This window comes from Bos javanicus, chromosome 5 (assembly GCF_032452875.1).
Source record: "Bos javanicus breed banteng chromosome 5, ARS-OSU_banteng_1.0, whole genome shotgun sequence".
Classification (NCBI taxonomy): domain Eukaryota; kingdom Metazoa; phylum Chordata; class Mammalia; order Artiodactyla; family Bovidae; genus Bos; species Bos javanicus.
The window spans coordinates 59,960,009-59,985,539 of record NC_083872.1 but is presented as its reverse complement, the minus strand read 5'-3'; the positions used below and the strand labels follow the sequence as shown (position 1 = coordinate 59,985,539).

The following is a 25,531-nucleotide window of genomic DNA, read 5'->3' as shown; positions in this document are numbered from 1 at the left end:
GGTGGACTCTGGGAGTTGGTGATGGACAGAGAGGCCTGGTGTGTTGCAGGTCATGGGGTTGCAAAGAGTCGGATATGACTGAGCAACTAAATGAACCAAACTTACTTAGCAAGGCCCTGTGCACCAGATAGCCTTGTGGTTGGTCTACAGTTAGCTTATCACTCTCATGCGACCACTAGTCTCCTCTTAATTGCTTGTACCAAATATTTATTAAGTTTTGGAGTTCCCATAAGCTTGAATTGCCTACACATGTTTTTCTAAATAGAGTCAGTTCAAGTGGAGAGAACTGTGGAGGCCTCCACTATCATGGTACAACTTGCTTTCTAGGTAAAACCAACAAGCAGGTACAGTGGTCCAGTTTGCTTAGAATGACACTCCTGCTTTACAAGAAGTTTTCTGAGTGAGATCACTAGCCTATGGTGTTCTGAGCACAAAACTTCTGTCCTTTAAGAGAATGGGAGCAGCTGGAATTGGGGCCCAGTACTCTTGGCCTGGCATTCTTAGGGTAGAGCTTTTGAATGGGGGCTGGGTAGAGATCATCATATGTTTTAGCTACCCTTGCATTGAATAGACCTTGTTCAATGTGGAGCTGGAGGAGACAAGTAATGTTTGCAGCAACAACAATCAAGGGGACATCGTAGCCTTTGACTGTGACCCAGGGGCAGTGGCATCTCTATGTCCCTGCCTGTACTTGCCTGAGTGCACTTTCAGCTCTGTTGGGACGAGAGATGGCAGGGAAGGAATGGGTCCTGGCTCAAATGTCATAGATTCTCAGTCTTCCTGAGATTTAGTAGATTTTGTTCAGCAAATAATTTTTTTGTTTGTTCTTTATTTTCAGATATTTCCCTGGTAGTCTCTTCAAATCAAACATATATATTATGAGATCTCAGAATCTCAAACTTCAAAAATCAGCAAAGATAAGGAAAACAAACTAGGCAAACACATATGAACACATATCAGCTGTATTCGCAATATCTAAAAGCTGATCAAACATCAATTGCCCATTTATTTAAGAGTGCATAAACAAAATTTGGTTATATGTACAATGGAAAATGGAAAATTACTCAGCAGTAAAAAGAAGGGTTACTTATACATGACAAAATGAAGAAATCTGAAAATCATTTTACACAGCGAAGAAGCCTGAGAGAAAAGATGACATGCTCTATGATTCTATTACATACCATCCAGATCACTGGTTATCTGGAGATGGGTTTGGAGGGAAGAATGGCTTGAAAGGAGGCCTAATCAACCATTTGGAAATGAAGGAAATATTCTGTATCTTGATGTGGTAGTGATTTCATTGGCCACAAAACTCACAGAGTTCTTCAATTTAAATACATACTGTTTATTTCAAACCAATTATTCCTCAATAAAGTGTTTAAAAAAATAATGTGCAGGTCTTCTTTAGATCCAAGAATTTATATTTTTGAGCAATAATTCAGACACATGTTTTTTTTTAAAGATTTCATCTTCACTGGAAGAATAGGAAGCTGCACAATAAAATAGAAAATTTAGTTTTGCTTATTCATAATAATGATATATTTGTTATTTTTAACTAACAATTTATTTAGATATTTCCTATATTAAAAATGGAATATTAAAAGGAGGCTAAATTTTTAAATATAATTGTTGTTAGTGTAGCAGCAGCTGAGTGAGGATTAAATACCATGAACACTCCCATTTAGTAAAATTAGCTAGTTATGACTCTACAATTAGCTATAATTATAAATGTAATGGGATGCCACAAGATGAGATTAAAGTAGTAATAGTGTTTTAGATAAATGTGGTCTTCAGTTTATTTAGGCATGTTTTACTAGCACCCTTTTGCTTGTAAAATACAGAAACTTTCATGCAACGCGCTGAGTCCTATAATGGAACAAGCCTTCAAGAAATTCGTAATTCTTTTCAGTTTCACCTCACCGAAATCCCAGGCACAGGTTCTTTGCTCACTGGACCTTAGTATTCTTTTATTCAACTGAGAAATAAGAGTTTCTGTAAAGTCAAGACAGTTGACTATCAAGCACATAGGCAAACCAGGATGAGAAAGCTCAGTCTGATCTGACTTTATTTTGTTAACTCTTAATGATTAACTATTATTGTTCATACTTTTCTTCTCATTTTATTAGGTGGTATTTCCCCAGTTAGAGATGCTCAAACATTAGAAGTCATTACTCACTTCTACCTTGTTTTAGCTTTATCAACCATTAATATTCAGTTTAGTTTATCTATAATTTTAAAGGTATTCCCTCTCTCCACTGTCATAAGACAGTGATTATCTTCTTCTATGAATATTTATCTTCCACAAGTTACCAACATGATTTTTCTAAAATGTCGGTTTGAACACAATATATTCTTTAAAGAAAAATCCCTATTGCTTCCCTGTGGTCCGCAGAAAATAAGTCAACCTCCTTGTCTTCTTATATAGATGTACACAATTTCCATGAATTTCCTTTTAAGTCTTAAATTTCACTCCCTCTCTTTTACATTAATATCAGGAATTAAATTTTTGGAAGTTTAACATATCATTATTTAATTGCCTTTGCACAGAAAGTTTTCTATTTATCTTTGCTGAGGTTTATTTATGTTTACAAATTTACTTATGAATTTTTCCCTGGTCATTTATATCACTCATCTATAGAAGCTGCTCTGTCTTCATAATTTTTACCCTTGTGGCTTAGCTGGTAATGAATCTGCCTGCAATGTGGAAGACTTGGGTTCAATCCCTGGGTTGGGAAGATCCCCTGGAGAAGGGAGGAGATACCCACTCCAGTATCCTGGACTAGAGAATTCCATGGACTGTCCATAGAGTTGCAAAAAGTCGGACATAATTGAGCAACTTTCACTCACTTTATTCACTGGGTTTATCATATGACATTTTATTAATAGCTATCCATTTAGCTATTTTTTCCATCAATTAATGTGAGCTCAAGTACAGAAATCATTTAAAATTGGGAATTTTTATAGGGCACAGAGTATATAAAAATTAAGTAAGTATTAATTTGACTAATGAATTCTCACTAAGGCATATATAACAAAATATGAATTATCTTTACTCTTGTTTACTTTTATTACAATTTCCTTGTGAACAGGTACAATTTTAAAAAACAATTTATCAGCTTAGTATATATTCAAATGAAAGGGAGAAATAATAATGATTCAAGCCAGAGAACACATGAGATAAATGTGTCACTTGGTTAACCTCTGGAAAATTAAGAGTTACTTACGTTTCACACTTGAGACTGTGTACTGCAGAGTATCTGATTCTCTCACTAGACATTCACAAAGATTTCTTTAGTAAATCTGGTATTTTGTTCTGTCTTTCTTAATACATCAGACTGTGTTACCTTTACCAAGTGTATATATATATATATATATAACATATGGTACTGACTCAAGATAAACAATACATCCCAAACAACAGCCTCAAAGTGTCAGAAGTTGGTATATATATGTCTTAAAAACAAATTACATGGAAACCATTATCATTATCCAAAAGGAAGTACAGAGAAAGTCAGTCCATTCCAAAATCAACAGCCAGACAAAATAGAGTCCATCTTCCTGATGTATGTATTCTGATTAGTTCCAAATACATCTTTCAAAGTATATATTCTTCACATATGCGATTCAAACAAATAAAGTCTCTTAAGTTTTGAATCGTATATGGAATTTAGAAAGATGGTAATGATAACCCTGTAAGCGAGACAGCAAAAGAGACACAGATGTAGAGAACAGTCTTTTGGACTCTGTAGGAGAGGGAGATGGTGGGATGATTTGGGAGAATGGCACTGAAACATGTGTAATATCATATATGAAACGAATCACCAGTCCAGGTTCGATGCATGATACTGGATGCTTGGGTCTGGTTCACTGGGAGGACCCAGCGGAATGGTTCAAGGAGGGAGGTGGGAGAGGGTTCAGCATGGGGAATACGTTTATACCTGTCGCGGATTCATGTTGATGTATGGTAAAACCAATACAATATTGTAAAGTAATTAACCTCCAATTAAAATAAACAAATATTAAAAATAGATCTGAATCAGTGATTCTCTAAGTTATTATAAAGCTCAGCTCTTTCAGAATATTACGTTTACTTAACTCTATTTTCAGTTAATATAGAATTAAATAAAAATAGTTTTTTCCCCAGGATCTTCCTCAGAGCTTCTTTGACATCTTTGTTTCTCAGAGAGTAAATCAAAGGATTCAACATGGGAGTGACCAGGGTGTAACACAAGGAGGCCACTTTACTCAGCTCAGGAAATCTGTCAGGGATGACATACATAAAGATGATGGCACCATACAGTACACTCACGACTCCCAGGTGAGAGCTGCAAGTGGAGAAGACTTTCTTTCGCCCCTCAGTGGAGCGTATTTTTAGAACTGTGGATACAATATATATATAAGACACAGTAATGACAATTATGGTAGGCAAAATGATAATGGTGCATAGGAAAAAGGATACCATATTAGGAATGTAGAGATCAGAACAAGAAATCCTCAGAAGTGGACGCTCATCACAGTAAAAATGGTCAATGTTCCGAGAAGCACAAAAGGATAAAGTAAATGTCATGATGGTCTGAAGAACTGAGCTGATACAGCCAAAAAAATAGGAACCAGCCACAAATTGAACACAGAGATGTGCTGACATCTGCACAGAGTAGAGGAGTGGGTTGCAGATGGCAATGAAGCGGTCATAAGCCATGACTGCCAGGAGAAACCCCTCGGTCACAATGAAGAGGATAAAGAGAAACAGCTGGGTCACACAGCCTGCATAGGAGATGGACTTGCTCTCAGACCAGATGTTGATCATAGCCTTAGGTGCAATAACAGATGAATAGAAGAGATCAACGAAGGACAGGTTGCCTAGGAAGAAATACATTGGTGTGTTCAGCCGGGGATCAGTCATAATAATGACCATCATGCCAATATTTCCTAGAAGGATCATGGCATAGACAAGTAGAAAAAGCAGGAAGAGGAGGATGTGAAACTCTGGGCGGACCCTGAAGCCAACAAGAATGAACTCAGTCGCTTCTGAGTGGTTGCTTGTTTCCCTGTCACCCATGGCAGAAATCTGCTGAGAAGCACAAGGCAAAATAAATGAAACTGTGGCTTTGATTCTAGTGCTGTTAATACTTTCTTAAATGGAGAATTAAATTATTTACTGCTTAATAAGATATTGCATACAAAACAATTTTAATGTCAGGAAGATGCAAGAATTTAAAGTAGAAGTCAGTAGGCTTCTTATACTGTAATTCTATTAAGCAGTGAAAAGATGTTCTTTGGTTATTTTATTTAAATCATAACTGGCAGGTATTTCTGCAAGAAATTAGCCTATTTTATTGCCTAAAATCACTCACATTCTAAATTTCTATTCTTAAACTATGTATAGCTAGAGACTTTCTTCATCTAAAATTGTAGAATGCACATTATTTAAAATGAATATATCTCATGTAATATATATGATAGTGTTTATAGCCCTCATGAGAGCGAAGTTAGTGTTTGATTCATTACATGACAGTAGTAAATAAATTGAAAATATTTTTACCTTATTTTAGCTCAATATATTTCATTTTCTTTATTCATGTAGGCCATCTTTGAAAATACAGTAAAATAGACATTTTTGGCATAGTTAATAACATCCAAAAATCACTAAGTGAAGATCAAGTTCTCTAATGAAATTTTCAAATATTTTCCTTTTCTCAGGTCAAAGCCATTCTCCCAATATATACATTTTTATTGCCTCATTATAAATATTTCATTTCCATTAACACTCATTTAACAAATATCACAGTCATTTAAACTTCTTTTTAGGCAGAGAAAGAAGGTAGTGAATATTCCAATCCTTACACTGCAGTGAATGACTTTCTACCAAGGCTCCATCGATTCAAGAGATCTCACTGTTTAGATAATGCAAGTAAACTTCACTGATATACATAAAGGGAAATCCCTTTCCTGAATTCTGTTACACCTTAGGTGTTTTAAGATAAATATACGTGGGTAACCATGGATATTTAAAGACCATAGCAACTTGCATCGTCCAGAGACCATGATCATGAGCTAGAGTATGGGTAGTGGTGTTTATGATGGTGTTAGTTATTTAAAGCCTGTGAAACCTTCCTCAGGATATTTCAGCATTGAATTTTTGCTCATCTTCTGTGACGGATTCCACTGGGAGAGGAGTAATCGTAAAGTCAATTATGGTGCCATAAGTGAAGACTCTTGGGCTGTTGTCCATGAGGACTGAAATAACCTTAGATACAAACAAATAGTCTAATAATAGTCAAAAACAAGGGAAAAAGAGAAAAATTCACTTCAAATTATTACCTGTATATCTTGATATACCTATGTTTCAGGATATGACAAATGCCTCAGGATATGACAAATGCTCTCTAAATCACAAATTCAAAGACAGATGATGGTTGCTAATGCTGTTTTCCTATATTTAAATACCAAACAGTTAAAAAATATACTGAAGGAAAGATAGCATTCATACAATTAACTTTATATCTTTAGCAAAAACACTTATGAGATTAGGATCTCTATTTAAAAATTCCTTTAAAACTGCAGTGTGACTAAAGGACTACATCAACATCAGAGACATACTACTCTATTTAGTAAGCCCAACTTGATAAGAGTGTCATTTTTCTAAAATATTTTTATCAGTTAATTTTAATATTATTTTTAAAAACCAGTTTTTAATTTAAAAATTATGTTTAGAATTTATCTGAGTTTTTAAAGTGTATAGATAGCAAAAATGATGTGGGACCAGAGCTTCTCTTTTATTATAATTCAGTATTAGTAAAAGCTTAATCAGTTTAGGAAGAGAAAGTAGGTTGGATATTTTAAACAGGAAAATATTAAATAAGGATAGTTAGGTATATTAAACTGAGAAACCAGAGTTTCTGCAAAGTCAAGACAGTTGACCTTGGAACACATAGGCAAAAGCAGAATTTGAAAGCTCAGTCTGAGTTCTGAGAATATTTTCTTAACTCTTAATGGTTAAATATTGTTAATCATATTTTCTTCCTTATTTTATGAGGCAACATTTTCCCAGGGAGAGATTTTTAAACATGAAATAATTATTATCTTCCACCAGACCTCATTTTATTAACCACCCCAATATTCAGCTTAGTTTATCCATGGTTTAAAAGATATTCCCTCTCTTCACTGTCTCATGTAAGACTGCTGTCATTAAAACAATGATAACCTCTCATTTGGATAATCAGAGGCTTTCTGTGATTATTTTCTTCTATGAATATTTAGCTACCCAAAGTTAAAATGCAATTTTTCTAAAATACAAATTTGAACACAATATATCCTTTTAGAAATCCACAGTGCTTCCCTGCTGCCTGCAGAATAAAAGAAATCTTCCTTGTCTTGTTATATAGGTCTGTATGAGTTCCATGAATTTCCTTCTAAGTTTCTCTTGCTCCCTTTCTTGCGCATTAAAATAAAAAACTGAATTTCAGGAAGTTTTTAATCTTTCATTGATCATTTAGATCACTCATCTCTAAAGACTGCACTCTATACGTATTTCTATATTTGCTTGTATTCACTTGGTTTAACATATGGCATGTTAGCTCTCTAGTCAGATATTTCCCCTCAATTACTGTGACCTCAAGTAGAGAAATTACTTATGCCTAGGAATTTTTATAGGGTAAAGAGTACATCAAAATTCAATAAATATTGGATTGATAAAATAATTCTCACTAAGGCACATCAGATCAGATCAGTCGCTCAGTCGTGTCCGACTCTTTGGGACCCCATGAATCGCAGCATGCCAGGCCTCCCTGTCCATCACCAACTCCCGGAGTTCACTCAGACTCACGTCCACTGAGTCAGTGATGCCATCCAGCCATTTCACCCTCTGTCATGCTCTTCTCCTCCTGCCCCCCATCCCTCCCAGCATCAGAGTCTTTTCCAATGAGTCAACTCTTCCCATGAGGTGGCCAGAATACTGGACTTTCAGCTTTCTCATCATTCCTTCCAAAGAAATCCCAGGGCTGATCTCCTTCAGAATGGACTGGTTGGATCTCTTTGCAGTCCAAGGGATTCTCAAGAGTCTTCTCCAACACCACTGTTCAAAAGCATCAATTCTTCGGCGCTCAGCCTTCTTCACAGTCCAACTCTCACATCCATACATGACCACAGGAAAAACCATAGCCTTGACTAGACGGACCTTTGTTGGCAAAGTAATGTCTCTGCTTTTCAATATGCTATCTAGGTTGGTCATAACTTTCCCTCCAAGGAGTTAGCGTCAACAAAATATAAAATTTGCTTGTTTATTTTATTACAGTTTTCTTGTAAAAAGGAAGGATATACAAAAAAATTTATCAGATTAATTAATATTCAAATGATAGGGAGATATAATTATTCATGTCAGAGAAACCATGAAATAAATTCATTTAGCCTCTGGGCAATTAAGAGTTACTTACACGTCACCCTTCAGACTGTGCAGTGCAGAGTGATTCTCTCACTAAGAGTTCACAAAGATTTCTTCAGTAAATATGATATTTCATTTGCTTATTACATTAGCTTGTGCTACCTCTACCAAGTACATTTATATCCACATAACACATGTTGCTAATTCAAGCAAAATGAAGATGAAGCACAGAGAAAGTCATTCCATTCTGAATAAAAACATGCAAATCATATTCCAAATGTACTTTTCAGCTGTAAATACATGGAATTCTAAGAAATTAAAACTTTATGTTTAAATATTTCTAAGATCAATGGGTACAACTTTTTAATCAGTTGCTTCCCCAAGTTGTTATAATTCCCAGGACTTTCATTTACATCACTGTAAAAATAGAATTAAAGTAACTTTTCTCTAGGCTCTTTCTCAGAGCTTCCTTGACATCTTTGTTCCTCAAAGAGTAAATCAAAGGATTCAACATGGCAGTGACTAGGGGGTAACATAAGGAAGCCACTTTACTGAGCTCAGAAAATGTATCAGGAGTGAGATACATAAAAAATACAACACCATAGAGTACACTCACAACTCCTAGGTGAGAGCTACAAGCGGAGAAGTCTTTCTTTGACCCCTCAGTGGAGCATATTTTTAGAACTGTGGATACTATATATATATATATATATATATGTATATATATATATATATATGTATGACACAATAGTGACAATTATGGTAGGCAAAATGATAATGCTGCACAAGAAAAAAAAAGCAACTTATGAATATTGAGATCAGAACAAGAAATCTTCTGAAGTGGACGGTCATCACAGTAAAAATGGTCAATGGTTCGAGATGCACAAAAGGATAAAGTAAATGTCATGCTGGTTTGAAGAACTGAGCTGATAACAGCCAAAAAAAATAGGAACCAGCCACCAACTGAACACAGAGATGTGTTGACATCTGGACAGAGTAGAGGAGTGGGTTGCAGATGGCAATGAAGCGGTCATAAGCCATGATTGCCAGGATAAATCCTTTAGTCACAATGAAGAGAGCAAAGAGAAAGAACTGGCTAATACAGCCTGCAAATGAGATGGACTTGCTCTCAGACCAGAAGTTGCTCATAGCCTTGGGTGCAATAACAGAAGAATAGAAGGGATCAATGAAGGAGAGGTTGCCTAGGGAAAAATACATTGGTGTGTTCAGCTGGGGGTCAGTCATAATAATGACCATCATGCCAATATTTCCTAGAAGGATCCTGGGGTAGATAAGCAGAAATAGCAGAAAGAGGAGAATGTGTAGTTTCAGGCAGACCCTGAAGCCGAAAAGAATGAAGTCAGTCACTTCTGAGTAGTTGCTTGTTCCCCTGTCACCCATGGCAGACAACTGCTGAGAGGCAAAAGGCAAAAGAAATGAAATTGTGACTTTGAGTCATCAATTCATCAATATGCTCTTAAATGTAGCTATACATTATTTACTTCTTAATGAGAAAAGGTATACAAAACAATTTTAACATCAATAAGATGCATGAATTTGGATTTAGATATTACTAAACTTCAGGAATTGTTATTCCATTAAACAATGAAAGAAGTTATATGGTTATTTTATTTAAATCATACATTGGCAAGGATTTCTGCAAGAAATTAGCATATTTTATTGTCTAAGATTATTCACATTTGGAATTTCTATTCTTGCTATATTTATTGTTAAAAATTATCTTATCCAAATTAGGAGTATTACATCTTATCTAAAATAAGCATATTGCATGGAATCTCTATGGTAGTGTTTATAGCCATTATGATAGCTAAGTCAGCATTTGTGTCATTACATGACAGTATTAAAAATATTTGAAATATTTTTACTTTATTTTACCTCAATATATTTAGTTTCCATTGTTATTGGAGCCATCTTTGAAAAAATGTGATTAGACAATACTGGTATGTTAAGTAAAATCAAAAATCACTAAGAGTAGATAAAGTTCTCTAACTCTACTTCTAAACATACGTTCCTTTTCTCATATCAAAGTCATTCTCCCAAATACATGAATTTTAATTGCTTCATTACAAATGTTGAACTTGCATTAATAGTCATTAAATTTTAAAACATGTCATAATTACTTGGCCCTCTCTTTAAAAGCAAAGAGAGAAGCTGGTGAATATTCCAATCCTTATACCGCAATGAACAACTTTCTAACAAGGCTGCATCAATTCAAGAGATCTCACCCTTTAGACAGAGAAAGTAAACTTCAGTGATATACATAAAGAAAATCCCTTTCCTGAATTCTAGTGTACCTGATATGTCTTAAAGTAAGGATAACTGGATAACTATGGATATTTAAAGATCATAGCAACCTTTTGTCTATAATCTGTGATCATGAGCTAGTGAATCAAAAGTGGTGTTTTTAACTACCTCAGTTGTTTTTAAATCTCTGATACCTTTTTCAAGAGTATTTTAGCATTGAGCTTTTACTCATCCTCTATGAGGGATTCCACTGGGAGAGGAGTAATCGTGAAGTCAATTATGGAGACATAAGTGTAGACTCCAGGGCTGTCGTCCATAAGGACTGAAATAACCTCAGGAACAGTTTAATAATAGTCCAAATACAAGGAACTTTTCCTTCTATAGTTGTGTATATCCTTTGGGATATTTCTGGACTTTATTTTCTTTACTGACAAAGAAAAACTTTATGGTATTATCTCAACATACATATTGGTAAGCATAGAAAAGAGATTTAAAAGTTTGCATATGAGGAAAGGTTTAGATAAGGAAATATTTTACGTTATGTGGTAAATTATACTTATGATTAAAAAAAAATCCCACTTCAATTTGTAATTTTGGAAAAGGTCAGTTTTGATTCCATTTCCAAAGAAAGGCAATGCCAAAGAATGCTCAAACTACCGCACAATTGCACTCATCTCACCTGCTAGTAAAGTAATGCTCAAAATTCTCCAAGCCAGGCTTCAGCAATACATGAACCCTGAATTTCCTGATGTTCAAGTTTGTAGGGATTTTCTCCCCGGGACTTGGAAATGATGAATCTGAAAGGACAAAACTTGGACAGTCTCTTGCAAGGACTGACAAATTTATTTCTGCAGTCAAGCCTTTTTATAGAAGCAGGAACAAAGAGCATAGAGTATATGGCCAGCAGAGCGTGTACGGGGTTAAGACATAATCAGTAGAAGATATTTCAAGGACAGCATGTTCTAAATGACCCAGATGTTTATCCCATGACCCATTTTCTCAAGCAACATCTTTAGTATTATTAAATCTTGGTGCCGAGCATGGCTAAAAGCAGGAGATGTTTTTCAGCTATGGCAAAGCCTGGGTACTTCTGGCCCTCCACCATTTTCCCAAGGACCTTCTCAGTCAGGGGCTATTTTGTGCTGTGCTTCCCAACATATCCTCCTTTTGTTTTTAGCTTAAGCACGGCAGCTGCTAGTTGGACTCCGTTGTGAGAGGCATGGAGTCTTGAGTAGAGACATCTGTATCCTATAATCAATGACAGAAAAAGTAGGGTGATTAATACATATATAAAAATGTTGCTTCCTGAAAACCATGTTCTAGGGTCTAGGGATGATAGGGTTTTCGTTAAAGTATCGTAAAACTGAGTGCTGTACAACTCCTTAGGTACCTCAACTTGAAAATTAGCAATTTGTTGTTTCAACAGATTGATGTCTAAACTTGAGTTGTTTGTGAGATCCTGAAAATGTGCTTTAACTTTGTCCCAAGGATATTCAGTGCTATTATAAGGCATGTTAGTCAGACAAAAAGACGTAAAATTCCAGTGACAACGTATATGTGTTTGGAAAGTCAGTTGCTGCATTTGATCTCCTAAGTGGATTATCACAGCTTGTAACTCATTAATTCGTGTTTGTAATTGCTGATCTATTTGGGCTTGTCGAGTCCAAAGATCATGAGAGTCTTTGTGCCATGCAGTGATAAAATCATGATTTTGTATAGAATTGTGTAATGCCATACCAGACAGGGTTCCTACTGTAACAATGGATATTAGACTAAGAATGCCAGCAATAATCCACCCTATTATGTGCTTCGACCTTTTCAGACCATTTCTGAGCAGAACTGAAAGGAATACAGAGTCGGTCCATGGCTCTGTTAAACTGACAGGAAGCCATGGTTTAGACCTCTGCTTGACTATAGTGATGTTGGCGTTATGTAAGAAATAGTATGGTTTAAACATGTATATAAAGCACAAGCTGTACAGTTAACAATTTTAGCAGAAAGATGTATATCAAAGTTACCTACAATAAACATGTACGGGAGGTGCACACAGGATTGGATATAACCTGTACTATTATACATAAAGTTATAGTTTTGGGGTTTTAAAGCCTTCACAGTCCCATGTACATTGGCAAAGCATTCCAGTGCAGCAGGAATCTTCCAAATATGCCATTGTTCAAGTCCTATAAGAGGGACTATAATTCTGGGCCGAGGTGGAGATAACCCTCCATTATTCCAGTTTAACAATACATCCTTATCAGTCCAAAAGCTAATACTGGTCTTATGGAATCCCCACGTGTTGACTCTATGATACCAGGAACAGCTATGATTTTTTTTCTTCCTCCTCAGAGCAATTCACAAATAACCCATGGGGCCCCCAATACATGAATTTGAATATGGACTAATTTTGTTGTTTGATAGAAACCTTCCTGAACTGTTCCCGGCAGTTAGACCAATATAGTGGTTGAATTGATCATTTCTTTCTCCAAGATACAGCATCACATATTAGTTCTGCAGGCTGGAAAAGTGAGTCTGTATAGTTAGCTATTTGTCCAGGATAATGTCTTTCAGAACCATTTAAGAGGAAGGATGCAGTTGCAAACATTCCTATACTGTAGGCAGAAACATTGTGTACAGAGTAAGCCCACCATTGTGGGAATATAGTCATGCACAAAGAGTGAACTCCAAAGCATATAGGTAGTGCCTTAAATCCAATTGAAACATTTATCTCTTTTCCTTCATCTTCTTCATGAATTGACCCCTGCATTGACCATGGGGCAGGGAAGTGCAGACTATCGTTGGTGAATACCATAGCGGCTTTGTCAACCCAATCCACTATGGATAACAAAGGTGGATTAGGTATATATGTCCAATAAATATATTCCACACTTACCCCAGAGGAACAGGAAAGAACAGTTAACATTGCCAGAAACAGCTTATCTGGAGTCATAGGAGTTCCAGTGTTCTTCAGTGTTTGCTCAGCCTGACGAGTCATGTTTTTCACTTGAGCCCATGTCAGGTAAGGATTCAGACAATGGCGTTTCTTCATTGGCTCCTTCAAGGTCATTGACGAGACCCTTCGCGTCAGCTTCGTCACTTGCCAAGGGAGTCCGGTCTTGGGGTCCTTCTCGGTAATGGACATGGTGAAGCGAACCCAGATTTCTTCTCCATCTGCAACGACAAGGCCATAACCCTTGCCTAGGAGTCATAAGATTCCTGGCAACCATTGATTGAATTGCTTATACCATATTGGTGTATTGATTTCTAATTTGCTGTTTCTGTCTTCTGCAAAATGTCTATCTACACGAGTGTCAGAATTATTTTTTGTTAAGTTTAAAAAATTTAGGGAATAAAGAATTAAAGATAATAATAATTGAGGGTTCATAGGATAAGAAGTGTACCTCCTATTCTAAATTCCCCCTTTCTGTTTTAATAAATGAGTTTTTAGAGTGTGGTGGGCTCTTTCAATAATGGCTTGACTTTGGGGATTATAGGCTTTTTCTGTAATGTGTGTGATGTTCCATTCCGATAAAAATGAATGAAACGAGTGTGAGGTAAATGCAGGTCCATGTCTGTTTTCAGGACTGAGGGAATCCCCATAAGGGGGAAGGTGAGTAAGAGTGTGGAAATGGCGTGTTTGCTGGATTCTGAAGAGACAGGTATTGCCCAGGTAAAGCTGGAAAAATGTATCTATTGAGACAAAAAGCAAAGAAAACTTTCCTAGGGAGCACTGAGTGAAGTCAGACTGCCAAAGGGAATTAGGCTGTTGGCCTTGGGGGTTAACTCCTGAAATCGTAGTTTGTAAGTGCAGAGGGGCGCAGACATCACAGGTTTTAATAACATGCCTTGCTTCAGTGAGAGGAATATGGTATTTAGAGTGCAATCTGTTAGCATTGGTATGAAGATTAGCATGTTTGTCACCGGCAGACGTAAAGACGGGAGCTATGAGCCTGTCAATGGAATCATTTCTTGCAACCAGAGGGCCAGGTAAACCTGAATGAGCACGTATATGTTCAATGAAGACAGGTTCTGTACGTGAGTGAATTAAGGCTTGAGTTTGTGAAAAAAGAGTATATAATTCTTCATCTAGATTGTATAAAAAGGCGGTAACAAAGTCGGGAAAAAGGGAAGCAAGGTATTTGGAATCAGTATATACGTTGAAGGATAATGGTTGAAGAGACAAAAGAGCATATAAAGCATACAATTCAATTCTCTGTACTGAAGAACAGGTAGTGGGTAATTTCTCTTTGATATTAGGGCCGACAATCCCTGTTATGCCTTTCTTGTTGCCATCAGTGAAATAGGTGGGTGCATTGGAAATAGGCTGGGATGCAATGATATTAGTTATAATTGTACATTGTAGAAAGTCCCATAATTTTCCTTTTGGCAAATGAAATGAGATAACATTTTGAAAATCATTTAATGCTATTTGCATGGTCAGGTTATACTGTAAGGCAATTTGCAATTCCTTTTTTTGTCAAGGGGACGTGTATTGCATATGGACCAAATCCAGACAAAGTTTGTACGTGGCTTCTCCCTGACACAATTAATTGCCCTATTTTCTCAATATACGATATGATTTTTTTAGACTGTTTAGTGTATAAATATACCCATTCTATTGGGCTGTGTTGAGCTATAATTGCAGTGGGCGAATGTTCAGTGGGGAATATATGTAAAGAATCTGGTTGATCATGATCTAGCCGAGTTGAGAAAGATTGTTGAATGTGTTCCTCCATTAAAGCTAGCTCTTCTCTGGCCTCTTTTGTTTGCTGCCTAGGGCTATTAGGGTTAAGGGATCCCTTTAAAATTTTAAATAGATTTTGTAAGGCATAGGTGGGGATGCCAACAGATGGCTGTAGCCAATTAATATCTTCTAGCAACTTTTGAAAATCATTCAGCGTGCGTAGAGACTGCACAGAAATTTGAGATTTTTGAGGTTTGATTTTAGATTCTTCCATAGCATGTCTTAAATAATTAAAGGGTGCTTTCAATTGAATTTTATCTGGCACAACAAGCAGGCCATGATTTTGAAGAGTAATAGTAACTTCATTATATAACTGTTGTAAACAGAGTTCAGATTCCATGGAGAGAAGTATACCATCCATGTAATGAATTATGAAAGCAGTAGGATATTTATCTCTAATGGGTTGTAATAAAACAGATATGAGATATTGGCAAATGGTAGGAGAGTTCATCATTCCCTGAGGTAGAACCTTCCATTGAAATCTTTTAACAGGAGCCATGTGATTTATAGAAGGAACTGAAAAAGCAAAATGTTTTCTATCTTTAGGATGCAAAGTTAAGTAAAAAAGCAATCTTGTAAAATAGTAATTATAGATTAGCCTTTTGGTACCATGGAAGGGGAGGGTAATTTAGGTTGTAATGGCCCCATAAGAATTATAGTATTATAAATATTTCTTAGATCTATCAACATTTGCCATTTTCTTGATTTCTTTTTTATTACATCAGTTTTATCCACTCCTAGTAGTCTAGAAGGAGCCACAATTTTACCTCAATCAAGGGGTTATTTTTCCCCTCTAATGATTAAAATGTTAGCTCTGGTGTCTAGCATGCCTGTGAAATTTTTTCCCCGTATTCGTAAAGTGAGCATGGGTTTCTGATGTTCCTTTAACAAGGTGGATAGTGCAGCAGTAAGGTTGGTATTACCAAAGCCTCCCTGCCAAATTTTATCAGATGCTTTCATTGGTTTGACATATGGTAAAAGTAATAATTGTGCAAAATGTTCCCCTTTTTGTAAATGTATATTCCCCATTTTCACAATATTTACCATAACATGTATTTCCCCTTTATAATCTTCATCCATAACATCAGTTAATACCATTAAACCTTTCATTGTGCAGCTTATGTCCCAAAATTAGTCCCACCATCCCAGATGGAATTGGGCCATAATATCCGGTGGGAATTTTGTGGGGGTTATATGATTCCATTAATTCATGTCATAAGGACTAGGTATATCAATGCAAGCACTCTTAGATGTAGCTGCTTGTAGCATCATACGTTGGGTCCTCCTTTTGTAATGGGGCTAGAGGATGGCCCCTTTATTAGTTTCCCTGTTGTTTTTGTTGTGCATCGGGGGTCAATGTGTTTCCATCCTTATCAAATTTAGAATGACATTCATTCAGCCAATGGAACCCCTTTTTACATCTTGGACATACTCCTGGGGGTATCTTCTTATTAGAAGTAGTAGTATTTTTTTTGGCCCTGTGTTGGCAGGTGGCATTGTTTTTTCATATGGTTGGCCTTCCCGCAGTTAAAACATTTGGCATTAGCAGCTTTCTGTACATTAAAGGTTTCTAATGCCACCAATTGTGCTCTATGGGACATAGATCCGATATCCTTATAAGCTTTCAAATATTCCATAAGAGGGCCAGTCTCTCGAATTGGTCTAAGCACGGATTGACATTCCTCATTAGAGTTTTCAAAAGCAAGTTGTTTTAAAATAATATTTTGTAAAGTCACATCCTTAATAGATTTTTCGATTGCATCCTTTAATTTCCCTATAAATTGAGAATATTCCTCCTCATGTCCTTGAATAATCTTAACAAATGAACCATCAGAGTTCATGCTATCAACCTTGGCCACGCCTTGTAGGCAGTTTTTTTAATGAAATGTAACATCTGAGGCGTAATATTAGCTAATTGTGTAATCATATAGGCCATGGCTCTTGTTCCAGTGAGTATATCATAGGTTAAATTGGAAGGGTTACCACGACATTGTTGGTCAATCATCATTTGTTGGGCCTCATCATTAATCCATATTTGCCATTAAAGTAATTGTTGAAGATTTTGAACCATCTTTGCTATTTGAAAAAAATCATATGGCATCCAATGATCAGCCCATCCTCTGAGGAATTCTACACAGTAAGGAGAAGTAGGTCCATATAGAATGCATGCTTTCTTAAAGCTAGACAACATGCCAAAATCTAGATTAGCCCAAGTATTTTGGCCTTGGGCAGGTTGATTAAACTGTATTGGGAAAGTAAAAGCACAAGCAGGCCTCTCCCGAGGAGGAGTGAAATGATTAGTATGAGCAAAGTTAGCAACTGCTGTTACAGGTGGAGCAGAAGGAAAAATCTCAGATTTGGGCTGTCCATTGAATGAAATGACTTCCGTTCTAAGTGGCTTCAGTTTTGACACATCCTGTATATATATATATATATATATGTATCTAAGTTGTTTTTCTAAGGATTGTGTCTGATTGAGCATAACATTCTTATATTTCAAAGCACCTTGCATATCTTGTTCCTTAAGCTCATATTCATGTAGGGACTGAATAGTCTTTACTTCCAAATCAACGTTATGCCCTTCAATTTGTTCTATGATAGCCCGTATGAGTGATCATGTAACCCTTGCCGATATGCTCAAAAATCATTACTTTTAACCTTTTTCTATATGTCTAGATTGAGTGTCCCCTCTTCTGGGAACCATGAATTGTTCCAGTAAAATATGATAGCAGTCGTTAAATTGATCTCTTGAAATATTAATACTATTTTGTTTCAGAAAATGATGCATAATAGAAATGAAAGGAATCTTATTGCTATGTTGTCCCATCCTGCTTACCTCTTTCTGCAGGGCTCGTCGCTTTGTTCAGGCTTCCTTTCATGTCCCTGTTCATGGCGCCACTAATGGGGATTTTCTCCCCGACTTGGAAATGACAGACCTGAAAGAACAACACTCGGACACTCTCTTGCAAGGACTGACAAATTTATTTCTGCAGTCGAGCCTTTTTATAGAAGCAGGAACAAAGAGCATAGAGTATATGGCTAGCAGAGCGTGTATGAGCTTAAGACATAATCAGTAAAAGATATTTCAAGGACAGCACATTCTAAATGACCCAGGTGTTTATCCCATGACCCATTTTCTCAAGCAACATCTTTAATACTATTAAATCTTGGCGCCAAGCATAGCTAAAAGCAGGAGATGTTTTTCAGCTATCGCAAAGCCTGGGTACTTCTGGCCCTCCACCATTTTCCCAAGGACCTTCTCCTTCAAGGATATTTTGCACTGCACTTCCCAACAAAGCTGGTTTTAGAAAAGGCAGACCAACCAGACATCAAATTGCCAACAGCCGCTGGATCATGGAAAAAGCAAGAGAGTTCCCGAAAAACATCAATTTCTGCTTTATTGACTATGCCAATGCCTTTGACTGTGGGGATCACAATAAACTGTGGAAAATTCTGAAAGAGATGGGAATACCAGACCACCTGACTTGCCTCTTGAGAAATCTGTATGCAGGTCAGGAAGCAACCGTTAGAACTGAACATGGAACAACAGACTGGTTCCAAATAGGAAAAGGAGTACGTCAAGGCTGTATATTGTCACCCTGCTTATTTAACTTATATTCAGAGTACATCATGAGAAACGCTGGACTGGAAGAAACACAAACTGGAATCAAGATTGCCAGGAGAAATATCAGTAACCTCAGATATGCAGATGACACCACCCTAATGGCAGAAAGTGAAGAGGAACTGAAAAGCCTCTTGATGAAGGTGAAAGTGGAGAGTGAAAAAGTTTGCTTAAAGCTCAACATTCAGAAAACGAAGATAATGGCATCTGGTCTCATCACTTCATGGGAAATAGATGGAGAAACAGTGGAAACAGTGTCAGACTTTATTTTTAGGGCTCCAAAATCACTGCAGATGGTGAGTGCAGCCATTATATTAAAAGAAGCTTATTCCTTGAAAGGCAAGTTATGACCAACCTAGATAGCATATTGAAAAGCATAGACATTACTTTGCCAACAAAAGTCCGTCTAGTCAAGGCTATGGTTTTCCTGTGGTCATGTATGGATGTAAGAGTTGGACTATGAAAAAGGCTGAGCGCCGAAGAATTGATACTTTTGAACTGTGGTGTTGGAGAAGACTCTTGAGAATCCCTTGGACTGCAAGGAGATCCAACCAGTCCGTTCTGAAGGAGATCAACCCTGGGATTTCTTTTGAACGAATGATGCTAAAGCTGAAACTCCAATACTTTGGCCACCTCATGCAAAGAGTTGACTCATTGGAAAAGACTCTGATGCTGGGAGGGATTGGGGGCAGGAGGAGAAGGGGATGACAGAGGATGAGATGGCTGGATGGCATCACTGACTCAATGGACGTGAGTCTGAGTGAACTCCGGGAGTTGGTGATGGACAGTGAGGCCTGCTGTGCTGCGATTCATGGGGTTGCAGAGTGGGATACGACTGAGCGACTGAACTGAACTGAACTGATGCTTCTTAATGTAGGTATATTTCATGATATGGCAAATGCCCTATCACAAATTCAAAGTGAGATAATGGTTGATAATTCTATATATTTCTATATTTAAATACAAAACAGTTAGATAATATAATGGAAGGTATGATAGTATTCAATACATTTAAAAAAATCCTTTGTAAAAATAGTTAAAGATCAGAATCTATATTTGAAAATTCTTTCAAAACTACATGGTGACTGAAAGACTACATTAAAGTCACAGTCATAGTATGCTACTTAACAAGCCTAATTTTCTAAGAATGTCATTTTTCCTAAATATGTTTGTAATTTAATTTTGTTTTTAAGAAAATAACTGTCTAAATTTAAAAAAAAAAAGCATTTTTATATTTTATCTGGGTTTTATAAGTGTATAAACAGCAAAATGAAGTGGCACCAGGTCTTCTTTTTATTATAATACAGTATTAGTAAAAGTTTAACCAGTAGAGGAAGAGAAAGCAGTTTAGATATTTTAAAAAGGAGAATACTAATTAAGGTTAATTAAGGCCTGTTGACAATCATATGTCTTTGTGAAAAATGGATATTCAGATCCTCTGCTTGCTTTTAATCAGATTGCTTTTTGCTTCTTTTTTGTTTGTTTACTTTTTTTTTTTGAAGTTGAGTTGTATGTGTTTTTTTTGGCATATTTTGAATATAAACCTCTTATAAAATGTATTGTTTGCAAATATTTTCTTCTATGCAGTTGGTTTGCCTTTTCATTTTGTTCAAAGATTCCTTCATCTGCAAAGGTTTTCGGTTGATGTAGTCCCATTTGTTTATTTTTGCTTCTGTTTCCCTTGACAGAAGAGACAGATCCTTCCTCCTCAAAATATATACATTGCTGAGACTGATGTCAAAGAGGTTACTGCCTGTGTTTTCCTCTACGAGTTTTGTGGTTTCAGAGCTTACATTTACGTTTTTATCCATTTTGAGTTTACTTTTGTACATGGTATGAGAAAGTACACCAGTTTGATTCTTTTGCATGTATCTATCTAGGTTTCTCAATACCATATATTAAAGAGCCTCTTTCCCCATTGTGTATTCTTCCTCCTTTATTGTAGACTAATTGATGTATAATCCTGGACTTATTTCTGGACTCTCTATTCTGTTCCACTGATCTATGTGTATATTTTTGTGCCAGTACCATACTGTTTTGATTACTTAGCATTGTAGTATAATTTGAAATAAAGGATCACAATACTTTCAGTTTTGCCCATCTTTCATAAGAATGTTTTGACTATTTGGAATCTTTTGTGTTTCCATACAAATTTTAGAATTATTTGTTGATCTGTCCAAATATGCCTTTGGCATTTTAATAGAGATTGGATTGAATCTGTAGATTGCCTTGCATAGTATTGTCATTTTAATAATATTAATTCTTCCAATCCATGAGCATGGTATATCTTTCCATTTGTTTGCAATGTCTTCAATTTCTTTGATCAGCATCTAGTTTTCCAAGTTCAGATCTTTTACCTCTTTAATGAGTATTAAGTGTAGGTACTTTATTTTCTGATGCAATTGTAAATTTAATTTTTATTACTTTCTCTTTCTGGTACTATATACAAACTGTTAGTATATAGAAACACTATGCTATACAGATTTCTGCATATATTTTTTTTTATCCTGCAACTTTATTGATTCATATATTATTTCTAACAGATTTTTGATGGCATCTTTATGATTTTCTCTATATAGTATATTTTTTGGTAAACATTGACAGTTTTCTTTCTTTCTTTCTATTACAGATTCTTTTTCTTTTCTTTTGTTTTATCATCCTTGTCTAATTTCTAATTTTAGAGGAAGCATTTTCAACTTTTCAATGTTAGGTATGAGGTTGGTTGAGGGCTTGTAATATATGACCTTTATTATGTTGAGATATAGTCCTTCTAGACCCTTATTGTTGATCATTTTAGTCATAATGGATGTTAAATCTTGTTAAAAGCTTTTGTGCATCTACTGAGATGATCACATAGCTTTTATTTTTAATTAGCTAGGAGGTGATGACATTGACTGAATTGTTGGTACTGACACACACTTGCATGCTGGAGATACATCCCACTTGACGATGGTGTATGATACTTTTAATAAATCGTTCAAACATTTTTTGTTAATATCTTGTTGAGGACTTTGCATTTATGTTAAACATGATGCTGGCCTTTTGTTTGGTTGTGGTGTCCTGTCTGGTTTTGTCATCAGGGTGATGTTGGCCTCATAGAATGAGTTTGAAAGCTGTTCCTTCCTCTTCAATTTTTGTTTGTTTTTTTGAATATAAATTTTTTTTTTTTGGAGGCTAATTACTTTACAATATTGAAGTGGTTTTTCCATATATTGACATGAATCCACCACAGGTGTACATGTGTTCCTCATCCTGAACACCCCTCCAGCATCCTTCCCCATCCCATCCCTTTGGGTCATCCCAGTGCACCAGCCCCGAGCACCCTGCCTCATGCATCGAACCTGGACTGGCGATTCATTTCATATATGATTAATATACATGTTTCAATGCCATTCTCCCAAATCATTCCACCCCCTCCCTCTCCCACAGAGTCTAAAAGACTGTTCTATACATCTGTGTCTCTTTTGCTGTCTCGCATACAGGGTTATCATTACCATCTTTCTAAATTCCATATATATGCATTAGTATACTGTATTGGTGTTTTTCTTTCTGGCTTACTTCACTCTGTATAATAGGCTCCAGTTTCATCCACCTCCTTAGAACTGATTCAAATGTATTCTTTTTAATGGGGGAGTAATACTCCATTTATGTAGCACAGCTTTCTTATCCATTCATCTGCTGATGGACATCTAGGATGCTTCCATGTCCTGACTATTATAAACAGTGCTGTGATGAACATTAGGGTACACGTGTCTCTTTCAATTCTGGTTTCCTCGGTGTGTATGCCCAGCAGTGGGATTGCTGGGTCATATGGCAGTTCTATTTTCCAGTTTTTAAAGAAATCTCCACACTGTAAATTTTTGGAATAGTTTGAGAAGGATAGGTGTTAACTCTCCTTGAAATGTTTGGTAGTATTCACCTGTGAAGCTGTTTGTTCGTTGGAATTCTGTTTGTTAGGATGCTACTATTACTGATTAAACTTATTTACTGACAATCAGTCTGTTCACATTTTATATTTCTTCTTTATTCAGTCTTAGGAGATTATGCATTTCTACGAATCTGTCCTTTTCTTTTAAATTGTCCATTTTATTGGCATACAGTTTTTCTTAGTAATGTTTTATAATTTGTGTTTCTGTTGTGTTAGTTGTAACTTCATTTTATTTATGATTTTATATATTTGGGCTCTCTCTCTTTTTTTCTGATGAGTCTAGCTAAAAGCTTATCAATTTTGTTATCTTTCTGAATATCAGATATTTGCTTCATTAGTTTTTCCATTTTTTTTTAGTCTCTATTTTATTTATTTCTTCTGTGATCATTGTTCTTTCTTAGTACCCACTTTGTAGTCTGATTGTTTTAATTTATTCTTTTCTCAAGTTGTTTTATATATAAGATTGCTTTTTGAGATTTTTCTTCTTTCTAGAGGTAGAATTATACCAGTATAATCTTCTGTCTTAGAACTTCTTTTGCTGCTTCCTACAATTTGGATCATTGTTTTTCACTTTCAATTGTCTCCAGTTATTTTGATTTCTTCATTGATCTACCATTTATTTTATAGCAAATTATTTCATCTCCACATGTTTTTGTCTCTGAAGCTTTTCTGCAGCTATTTTATTATACTTGATTTCTAGTGTCTCATCTCTGTGGTCAGAAAAGATGTTTATTATGATTTCAGTCTTCCTAAATTTACTGACACTTGCTTTGTGGCCTAGCATGTGATTTATCCTGAAGAATTTTCTGTGTCCACTTGAAAAGAGCATATATTCTGCAGTTTTTGGATGAAATTTCTGCATATGTTATATTTAATATGTTGAGATATAGTCCCTCTAGGCTCTCATTGTTCAGCATTTTTGTCATTAATAGATGTTTAATCTTGCAAAAGATTTTGTGCATCTATTGAGATGATCAGATAACATTTATTTTCAATTAGTTAAGAGGTGACCACATTGACTGAATTGTTGATATGTATATGTCCTTGCATGCTGGGGATAAAGACTACTTGAAGATGGCATATAGGTTACAATATATAGGAAGATGACATATATATATATATGTTTATATATATATAAACATCTATCTCTCTGACTTCCCAGGTGGCTGAGGGTAAAGAATCTGCCTGCTAATACAGGAGACACAGGGGACATCAGTTCAATCTTTGAGCCAGGAAGATCCCCTGGAGGAGGAAATGGCAACTCACTCCAGTATTCCTGCCTGGAAAATCCCGTGGACAGAGGAGCTTTGTAGGCTAAGGTCCATGAGGTTACAAAGAGTCAGACAAAATTTAGCAACTCAGCATTATCTATCTATCATTCTTTCTTTCTATACATATGTTTAAGTGGATGATCTCTTAAGTTTGAATGTGTATGTATGTGCACTCAGCGCTCAGTTGTGTTCAAGTCTTTGCCACCCAAGGGCTGTAGCTCACAAGGTTCCTCTGTCCATGGAATTTTCCAGACAAGAATTCTGGAGTATGTTGCTTTTTCCCACTCCAGGGGATCTTCCCAGCTCAGGGATTGAACCTATATCTCCAGTATGTTCTTCATTGGCAGGTGGATTGTTTTGCATTCTAGCAGCCTTACATTTTAAATCCATGTCCTACCTTTAATGGTTTTGACACCATATTTTATATCTTTTTGCTTTGGGTAACCTTATCACATATTGTGAGTATAAAATATTTTTACTGCTTTTGTCTTTTAACCTTTTTATAACTTTATAAATAGTTGATCCACTATATATATATATATATATATATATATTTTTTTTTTTTTAACCTATGATATTTCTCATTCATAATTTTCCCATTTTTGTTGTGGTCTTTTTTTTTTTCTCTGCTTAAAGTTCCTTTACCATTGCTTATAAAGTCAGTATAATGAATCTTATCCATTTTAGCTTTTATTTGTCTGTAAAAATCTTTATCTCTTCTTCAAATCTGAATAAATACGTTGCTGGGCAGAGTATTCTTAGTTGCAGGTTTTTCCTTTCATCACTTTGAATGCATCATGCCCATGCTACTCATTTCTGGCCTGCATATTTTTACTAAAAAAGTCATCTGATAGTCTTCTGCAAGTTTCTTTGAATGTAACTATTTGTTGTTGTCTTGCTGCTTTTAAGATTCTGTATACCTGTGGCGGATTCATTTTGATATTTGGCAAAACTAATACAATTTTGCAAAGTTTAAAAATAAAATAAAATTGTAGTTGGAAAAAAAAAACAAAAAAAATAGTTGATAATTTAATGTTAATGTGTCTTGATGTGGATCTATGAGTTAATCTAACTTGAATTGCTATACTTCCTGGACCTAGGGGTCTGTTTCCTTCCTGAGGTAGGGACGTTTTTAGCCACTATTTCTTCATATAACATTTCTATTCATTTATCTCTTTTCCTTCTGTGATCTCTATAGTGTGAATGTTGGCATACTTGATGTCATCCCCAAAGTCTCTTAGATTATTTTAATTAAAAAAATTTTCTTTTTTATGGTCATCATGTGTAATTACCAATGACCTGTCTTTCAGAGCACTGATCCATT

At 35.8% G+C, this 25,531-nt stretch overlaps 1 protein-coding gene and 2 pseudogenes across 1 annotated transcript; all 3 read right to left on the bottom strand.

Moving 5' to 3' along the window:
* Positions 1-4,087: 4,087 nt before the first annotated feature.
* Positions 4,088-5,074, bottom strand: LOC133248733 (olfactory receptor 9K2-like). The gene has a single exon (XM_061419058.1). It carries the CDS (start codon positions 5,057-5,059, stop codon positions 4,088-4,090), a length of 972 nt encoding a protein of 323 aa, XP_061275042.1. The 5' UTR covers positions 5,060-5,074.
* Positions 5,075-8,789: 3,715 nt separating this feature from the next.
* LOC133248732 (olfactory receptor 9K2-like) lies at positions 8,790-9,781 on the bottom strand (annotated as a pseudogene).
* Positions 9,782-11,046: 1,265 nt separating this feature from the next.
* Positions 11,047-13,802, bottom strand: LOC133248915 (endogenous retrovirus group K member 25 Env polyprotein-like; annotated as a pseudogene).
* Positions 13,803-25,531: the final 11,729 nt, after the last annotated feature.